Source organism: Stegostoma tigrinum, chromosome 2, assembly GCF_030684315.1.
Source record: "Stegostoma tigrinum isolate sSteTig4 chromosome 2, sSteTig4.hap1, whole genome shotgun sequence".
Taxonomy (NCBI): domain Eukaryota; kingdom Metazoa; phylum Chordata; class Chondrichthyes; order Orectolobiformes; family Stegostomatidae; genus Stegostoma; species Stegostoma tigrinum.
The window spans coordinates 136,247,879-136,257,501 of record NC_081355.1 but is presented as its reverse complement, the minus strand read 5'-3'; the positions used below and the strand labels follow the sequence as shown (position 1 = coordinate 136,257,501).

The window sequence follows — 9,623 nt, the reverse complement described above, 5'->3', positions numbered from 1 at the left end:
CTCCCGCACATCCCAGATGTCCAAGTTCTTTAAGGACCGCAACTTTCCCCCCACGGTGATCGAGAACGCCCTTGACCGCGTCTCCCGCATTTCCCGCGACACATCCCTCACACCCCGCCCCCGCCACAACCGCCCCAAGAGGATCCCCCTCGTTCTCACACACCACCCTACCAACCTCCGGATACAACGCATTATCCTCCGACACTTCCGCCATTTACAATCCGACCCCACCACCCAAGACATTTTTCCATCCCCTCCCCTGTCTGCTTTCCGGAGAGACCACTCTCTCCGTGACTCCCTTGTTCGCTCCACACTGCCCTCCAACCCCACCACACCCGGCACCTTCCCCTGCAACCGCAGGAAATGCTACACTTGTCCCCACACCTCCTCCCTCACCCCCATCCCAGGCCCCAAGATGACATTCTACATCAAGCAGAGGTTCACCTGCACATCTGCCAATGTGGTATACTGCATCCACTGTACCCGGTGCGGCTTCCTCTACATTGGGGAAACCAAGCGGAGGCTTGGGGACCGCTTTGCAGAACACCTCCGCTCAGTTCGCAAAAAACAACTGCACCTCCCAGTCGCAAACCATTTCCACTCCCCCTCCCATTCTCTTGATGACATGTCCATCATGGGCCTCCTGCACTGCCACAATGATGCCACCCGAAGATTGCAGGAACAGCAACTCATATTCCGCCTGGGAACCCTGCAGCCATATGGTATCAATGTGGACTTCACCAGTTTCAAAATCTCCATTTCCCCCACTGCATCCCTAAACCAGCCCAGTTCATCCCCTCCCCCCACTGCACCACACAACCAGCCCAGCTCTTCCCCCCCACCCACTGCATCCCAAAACCAGTCCAACCTGTCTCTGCCTCCCTGACCGGTTCTTCCTCTCACCCATCCCTTCCTCCCACCCCAAGCCGCACCCCCCGCTACCTACTAACCTCATCCCACCTCCTTGACCTGTCCGTCTTCCCTGGACTGACCTATCCCCTCCCTACCTCCCCACCTACACTCTCTCCACCTATCTTCTTTACTCTCCATCTTCGGTCCGCCTCCCCCTCTCTCCCTATTTATTCCAGTTCCCTCCCCCCATCCCCCTCTCTGATGAAGGGTCTAGGCCCGAAACGTCAGCTTTTGTGCTCCTGAGATGCTGCTTGGCCTGCTGTGTTCATCCAGCCTCACATTTTATTATCTTGGAATCTCCAGCATCTGCAGTTCCCATTATCTCTCATTTCACACTACCTATTGTTATTCACTAACAGTCCCCATTAACAGCTATTCACCCTCTTAGCAGGATTGTTACCCACTCCTTTGTCTGTCCAACTGCTCTTCCCCTCTCTTTGGGCTCTATCCCCACCTATTATTTCCTCTTTACCCCCTCTCCTCACTCTATCTTCAGCATATAAACCCTTTTCCTAGCTACCATCAGTTCTGAGGAAGGGTCACCTTCCAGTCTGTGGTGAATGTTTCTATTGGTACTTCCCTCTCTGCTGCATTGTCTATTTTCCCAATTCTTTCTAAAATGCCCATCAACTTCCTGTCCTCACTTCTGGTGGAAGATGCAAATATAGAATGATAAAGACTTCCTTTTGTCTTTAGCGATACTGACTGACTTGTAGTGCATTACCTGTGTTTCTAAAAAGTTTCAGCATCTGTGTTCCTGCCATTTTATTTTACTAGGATGTTAAAGTTTGTTTTCAACTCTCCATCGTGAACAAGCAAGGCACGGCTGTGAATGATGCGAACTAAATGTATCCAGATGATTACCTCCTGAGAACCAAAAGAACTGTGGATGCTGTAAATCAAAAACAAAAACAAAAGTTGCTGAAAAGCTCAGCAGGTCAGGCAGTGTCTGTGGAGAGAAATCAGAATTAACGTTTTGGGTCCGATGACTCAGTTCTGAAGAAAGGTCACTGATGCCGAAACATTAACTCTGATTTGTCTCCACAAATGCTGCCAGACCCATTGAGCTTTTCCAGCAATTTTGTTATTGTTTCTGATATCCAGCATCCATAGTTTATTTTGTTCTAATAATGATTTCCTCTGATTTATATTCTATTGTGTCAACCTTGTATGAAGTAAGTCATTTCGCTGCTGGTGCTTCATTCAAATTCAAACAGAACAGTTCCCATTTAAGTTCCATGTTCAAGATTTTATTGTATGTACATGGCACCAATTGCATTACACACTTTTTACATCCTCAAAAAAGGCTCGTATGTTCTCAGATGCTAACAGAGCCAAGCAAAAGTATCCAATCTTCTTACATAGCGTGTCGCATGACACGGAATATTAATCTTTGTACATTTGTTAAATATGAAATTTAAAAATTAAGACAGCAAAAATATCAGGAAATGTACAGTCAACTTGCTATGAGTAACACTGTTTCTTCTCATCATGACTGAAAGACGACAAAACAAATTCCAGACACAAAAACTGGACAGAAATGTCTTTCTGTTGTTTGTGCAAGAATTGAAAGCAAAGACGTACTCAGTACCACATGTATTTGTTGGAATGGAAATTCTGAAAGGAAAAGCTGCCTTTTTACTTTCTGTTATTACCTGAGCTCTCCAGAGTCTCTTTCTGTTGCTAAAACTGACTCATGGCACACACCTAATCATCCACATATATGACCAAGTCATTAATGGAAACGTATCCTCCCAATATTGTCGGTGCGAGATTTTTCGTTTAATGAACCGTTCTACCTCTCTCCAGAATCTGCAGAAAGACCTTTGCAGGGCCATGCTCAAAACTGATATCAAGTGTGAGCCTTCACTTCAAGAGAAAACCAAACGTGGATGCACAGTTTGGGAAAATAATGTTGCCCCAAGCAGAGGCTAAAGGACTCAGGGTGGGGAGCTTGAAAATCCACAGACCAAGCTCGCAATGGTTCTTCCAGAACCCTGCTCACCGCTTGCCTCCAGTGCTAACCCAGCCAGAGATCAGGGCTCCATATTCCGGTGGGGTCTAGCCACCAGGTGAACTCCCTGGGCACATATCAGTTTGGGCATCACCCCGATGAAACCACAGGGCATTCTGATCCAATCAGGGCAGCAGGTTTTCTTTAAATGGATAAGCAGCACTCCTGCCCAAGTGAGGATGTCTCTGCAGCCTGGGAAAAGTCATGTTCTCTGTGCAATAGAGTTCCTAAAGGGAAGCCTGGAGGCCGCTCCAATTAAATAGCCTTGGCATTTTATATGGTTTGAGTGGGTAGATGGGGAAATTTTCTGGATTAACAGCTTTTGGTGTGAAGAAGTGTGCGTTCCTTCATGCAATGGATTTGATCTTGAGGAAAATCAGTTGGTTCAGGGCTAATTTCCTTACTGATGCGGTCATTTTGTTTTGGAACATGCTGCCTCAGCCAAGCGCATCATCCAATCTACTTCAAATCCGAACTGGGAGAAAAACACCCTCCATCTTTTAGAAAGTCTTAGCCATATTTTAAACAACTTTAAGTACATTTAAGTCGTCATTGGACAAGCATATGGACGTACATGGAATAGTGTAGGTTAGATGGGCTTGAGATCGGTATGACAGGTCGGCACAACATCGAGGGCCGAAGGGCCTGTACTGTGCTGTAATGTTCTATGTTCTATGTTCTATGCTCCATATTGAACCTTGGACATGTGTGATGACATGTAGGGGGAGCAAATGCAACTGCTGGGTGACCATGTCATAGAGAGAGAAAAGAAACAGTAAAAAAAACACAGTAATACTTAGAAAGGAACTGATTGGACCAGTTTGCATAATTTATAACTCTTACCAACTTTTCCTTCTCTGCCAGACGGAAGTAAACTGAAGCTGAGCAGCACATGTGCAGGAGAATGAGTCTGAGTTGCCAGTGGCAAATAATATATTTGAGAGCAACACCACTCATTCTGGTTCAACAAAAATATAAGCTTTGCAGTGTTTATCAAGAGGCCTTTCAGAGAGACCACTCAAGACCTAAGTCAGAAACTTGTGTCAGAGTGTTGCTTCAGGATTCTGCAATCGTTATTGCTCTCCATTTGCACAGTCGAACAGCCTCGTGCCTGCATTGGGGTGGAGGGGGAGGGGTAGGCAGTTCACTCATCCACTCGCAAGTCCGACCAAGTGTGGTATTGTGTGGGTCGCAATAACACCATAAGATATAGGAGCAGAATTAGGCCATTCAGCCCATCGAGTCCACACTGACCCTCCAAGAGCATTCTACTCAGAACCAAGCACCCACCCTATCCCAATAACCCTGCATTGACCAGATCTAACCCATCTGGCCTGCACATCTCTGAACACTATGGAGCAATTTAGCATGGCCAATCCACCCAACCTGCACATCTTCCAACGTGGGGGGAAACTGGAGCATCTGGAGGAAACCCATGCAGACATGGGGGGAACACAAAACTTCACACAGACAGTCTCCCAAGAATGTAATTGAAGCCAGGTCCCTGGTGCCTGTGAGTGTCAATTACTGAACCACCTCACTTAATCATGGCTGATATGTTTCTCAACCCCATTCTCCGCTAACCCTTGATTCCCTTACCAACCAAGAACCTATCTATCTCTGCCTTAACTACACTCAATGACTCGGCCTCCACAGCCCTGTGTGGCATTGAGTTCCACAGATTCACCATCCTCTGGCTGAAAGAATTCCTCCTCATCTCAGTTCTAAAGGGTTGCCCCTTCACTTTGAGGCTGTGCCCTTGAGTCCCGGCCTCTCCTACCAATGGAATCATTTTTCTCCATGTCCACTCTATCCAGGCCTCTTGTATTCTGTAAGTTTCGTGGGTCATAGGTGTCAGTGGGGCAGCTCTGCTATCCCCTACTTTACAACATCAAGCTGCTTTTTCTTTTCTGGTGTTGCCGTGAGTCCATTCTCTCAGCTGTGGTTTCACGGATTTTATTCTCTAGTTTCCAATATAACGTTTGATCAACCTTTAAACTGAAAGCCTGATTGTGGAAGTATGATTCTCAAACAGGCCAGAATTCTTAGCTACTGTTTCACCTGGGATCTACCTCCATTTCCCATAGAGTTGGCTGTCTTGACTCCAAAAGAGTTTTGTTGTGCTTCACTGAACAGCTCATTGCTTGGCGTTAATACACTCATGTCCTGATTGTGATACAAAGATAGTTACCTCAGCGATAAGCAATACTGATTCGGGTGGGGCTAAGACTGTATTTTTGTTGTGCTAGCTCAGTTCAATTTTGCTTTACACTGAAGTTGAATAATCACTTCAAACCAGTTAATGTTTGGACATTAACTGGAAAAGATTGTATAAGTTGTGCATCGGGAGACTGTGTATAAATTACAGATTAATAAGAAACTAATTCTTAAATTGTATTTAATGGATACAGCAAATGAGCATTTGGAATGAGAGCACCCTAACAGACAACTTGATGAAAGAAGGATTTTATCCTTCTCCCTAAAGTGCCCGTCACATCAGTTGTTGGGTGAACAGGTTGAATTTCTGACTCTATATTACTGAACTTTTACTCCTTGTTGCTTTTCAGCTGCAATGTGAGAGATAGAGGGTTCTTGATTCTGTCAGGCAATTCATTATCAATGGGCAATGGAGCTCTGCATTTACTATGAACAGCCTTTGAGCCTTGTCATGATGGGGCATGATGGCGTTGAGGCGATGGCGTGAAGCTGTCTTCCGAAGAAATGAGGGAGATTTGGAGGTTAGCTTTTCATGTTCTTTTGTTGAAGTCCATATTAAAAATCACAAGCCAGTGCCTGTGTCTGCTGTCCCTCCGCAGTTGGCAGAAACTGATCCTGCTCTGGTGGTTTCTTCACCCACGTGCCCAGGTCGGCTTTCCGCAATGCTTTAAACAGCTGCCGCTTGGCTGCCTGGTAAGGCTCGGCTGCCAGTTTGGCTTCGCAGTACATGGATGGCACTCCCTGAAGGTTCGAGCCTCGTGTACTCAGCTGTGGAGGGGAACAGAACAGAACGAGTCAGCCGGCGCAGGCAAGAGACTCAAACAGATGCGCAATTTCCACATTTAATTTCTGCAAGCAGTTTCCCGGCTTGCACACCTTGTGGCCTTGTCTGCTCCCCTCGAAGGGTTTCATTAAAAAAAGCATTAAAATAACGATGTGAGTCTGGTCACTGCTGCTGCTGGTGCAATAAATTGTTAGAAGGCATTCAGATATAAAGACTAAAACTCCAGCTGTGCAAAAATTGAAATGATTTTAAAGAAAGCACAATGTAGGCTGAAGCATTTCCAAAAATACATTCTTTTATTATTCTAATGTTTAATGTAAGGCTTCTTCAATACTAGATAGGTCTGGTTTAGTTGTTGATATATAATCACTTCAACGTAGCCCAATACCAAAGCATGTGTCACTGGGTTAATCAGGCTTTAGCCATTGACAAGCTGGAGTCTGGCAATATCTCGTGGAGCTCGATTTTGTTGCTATGCTGAAGGTTGATAATATGTTATTAGTATTTGGGATCTTCAGTAATAAAGTAGAGGTGAATGGGTTTTGGGTCTTAATTCTGTGAAGGTGCCTTACTTTTTTTAAGCAATTAACAGCATTTCCAAGAAATCATGAGATGAAGGTAATTGATTAGGCAAGCTACTGAGTGAAATCATTGCTGAAGTTTTATTAAGTTGAAAACAGTCCATATTAAAGAGGGGAAGTTCTGGTGGTCTTAATAAACATAAAGGTGGCTAAATCTCCAGGACCTGATCAAATGCATCACACGATATTATGGGAAGCTAGGGATGAAGTTGCGGGGCCCCTAGAAGAGATATTTGTATCATCTACAGCAATGGGTGAGGTACTGGAGAACTGGAGGATGGCCAATGTTATGGTTTTATTTAAGAAAGGCTGTAAGGAGAGGCCTGGGAACTATAGACCAGTGAGTCTGACATCAGTGGTGGGTAGGTTGTTGGAGGGGTTTCTGAGAGCTAGGACTTACATGCATTTGGAGGGACAAGGACTGAATAGGGATAGTTAGCATGGCTTTGTGCAAGGGAAATTGTATATCAAAACCTTGAATGAGTTTTTTGACAATGTGACCAGAAAGATAGATGAAGGCAGAGCAGTAGATATTGTCTACATGGACTTTAGCAAAGCCTTTGACAAGGTTCCACATGAACTCGAACTTTAGCACCCTCCCTGATTCCAATGAGAGAATCACAACTGGTGAATACACAGAAATTCATCAATAGAAAATATTTCTGACTTTGCCAGTTGAGTAAGAAATTCTAAAGTATAGATAGGATGTCTGTAAGGGATACTGTGGGGAGAAGGGGCTGAACCTTTCCTTTTGCTATTTATGGTCAGATTGTTTCAAAATATTTCACATGTATATAGTTTTGTCTTTTTTTCTGTGTGGTAAATGTATGCTCTTTAGTTGAAAGTAAATTGGCAGCGTTGTGGAGGTGACTGTCATTGTTACAGCCTTTTAAAGTGAAACATATGGTCTACTGACCCAAGATAACAAAGTGTGAAGCTGGATGAACACAGCAGGCCAAGCGGCATCTCAAGAGCACAAAAGCTGACGTTTCGGGGCTAGACCCTTCATCTGGTCTACTGACCCAGCCTCACTCTTGGACCTGATTTAAGATTATATGACCATAAGAAATAGAAACAGGATGTAGGCTGTTCAGCCCCTCAAACATTCCTCACATGCATTTTCCGATATTTCTCCCATAACCCTTGATTCTCTGACTCATCAAGAATGTATCAATCCTACGTGTTTCAATGAGATCACCTCTCATTCTTCCATACTCCAGTGAGTACAGTCCTAACCTGGAACAAAAACAGAAGTTGCTGGAAAAGCTCAGCAGGTCTGGCAGCATCTGTGAAGATAAAATCAGAGCTAACATTTTGGGTCCGAAGACCCTTCCTCAGAACTCAGAGTCCTAACCTGTCTAGCATTTGTTTCTAAGACAATCCCTTCATACCTGAGATCATCCCAGTGAACCTCTTCTGAACTGCCCCCAATGAAATAATATCTTAAATAAGGGAGCAAAAACTGCTCACAGTGCTCCAGATGCGGTCTCACTGGCAACTTTTGTAGTTGTGATAAGACTTCCATACTCTCATAATCCAAACCCCTTGAAATAAGGGCAACTATTCCATTAGCTTCCTGATTACCTGCTCCACCTGTCTGCACAAAATCTAAGCTAATACCTCAGTATCATGCTGTGAAACTGATGGACTGTTGGAGATACTGCATTTCATTTGGGCTGTTAAATCAATGCCCCAGAAGTATGAATATAGACAGAAATGTAAATAAATACACAAATAAATGGATGTAAAACAGACATAAAAGCTCTGATGGTGAAGTCGAATAATTGAGTTCTTTCTGACGTTCAAGTCAATATTCATCCCTCAGTAGCATCTTAAACAGTAAATAATCTGTCACACTCGTGCATGCCTAAGGGTCACAGGTAGGTGTGTCAATGTGGTGTGTGTTTGTGGTGTGCATGCTTGCATGTGAAAACAGGCCCTTGGCTCAACAAGTCCACATCGACACACACAGCTTCCCACCCAGACACATCCCCCTCATGTACATATCCCTGGACAATATGGGTAATTTAGCCTTGCCAATCCAACTAGCCTGCACAGCTTTGGATTGTGGGAGGAAACCCATACAGATACAGGGAGAATGTGCAAACTCCACACAGACAATCGCCCAAGGGTGGAATCGAACCCAGGTCCCTGGCACTGTGAGGCAGCAGTGCTAACCACTGAGCCACGATGCTGCCATGTAATGTGTGTGCACGTTGGTATGTGAGTGTATGTTGGTGTGTGTGTTGATATTTGCATGTGTGTGAGATATTGGGGTGTGTGTATTTTGGTGTTTTTGTGTGTATATCGATGGTGCATGTGTGTGTGTTGGGGTGTGTGTATTTTGGTGTTTTTGCGTGCATGTCGCTGGTGTGTGTGTGTGTGTGTGTGTGTGTGTGTGTGTGTGTGTGTGTGTGTGGGATGTGTGAGTGTATGTTTGTGTGTGTGTGTGCGTGTGTGGGATGTGAGAGTGTATGTTTGCGTGTGTGTGTGGGATGTGTGAGTGTATGTGTGTGTGGGATGTGTGAGTGTATGTTTGTGTGTGTGTGTGTGTGTGTGTGTGTGGGATGTGTGAGTGTATGTGTGTGTGTGTGTGTGTGTGTGTGTGTGTGTGTGTTGGTAGGGTGTGTGGATTTGCATGTACAGTATAGGGTATCAGAACCACATGAGTGGAGATTGTTGAACAGGAGATGTCAGCTGCAAATGCAGTTGCTGGTGTTGCCTTCTTACATCGTCATTGAACTTCTTGTGGCCCTGCAGTCCTAGGGGGTCAGACTCTGGATATTGATCTCTCTAGCCAGCTGCTCCCATTTCCTTCTGAAGGAAGTGCTTGAGGGCCTGCTGCAGCAATATATAGCTGGGTGCAGACTTTGTAGACTGTCACACTCAATACTTTATAATGAGATTTTATTGATTTTCCATCAGATTTTTTTCCCATTGAAAGTTCTATTGATTTCCTATCATAAGCAACCTGCCTTTTTTAAGTCATACTTAGCAAGAACTGTAAGGATAAAAGTGATTTTTTTGCTTCTGTTTTTGAGTGTTGCTTAGCTTGAGTCCAATCCCTTAGGGAGGCATTGTGGAAACTTAGTGCTGCCTCCTTGTTTTGAATGAC

At 44.7% G+C, this 9,623-nt stretch overlaps 1 protein-coding gene across 2 annotated transcripts in view; it reads right to left on the bottom strand.

The window, feature by feature from the left end:
- Positions 1–2,151: 2,151 nt before the first annotated feature.
- Positions 2,152–9,623, bottom strand: part of adarb2 (adenosine deaminase RNA specific B2 (inactive)) — a 723,544-nt gene continuing 716,072 nt past the window's right edge. For both annotated transcript variants that reach the window (XM_048523584.2, XM_048523576.2), the window contains one exon: positions 2,152–5,911. In XM_048523584.2, coding sequence (XP_048379541.1) covers positions 5,699–5,911 — 213 coding nt within the window. In that variant the 3' untranslated portion in view covers positions 2,152–5,698. The remainder of the gene's footprint in view (positions 5,912–9,623) is intronic.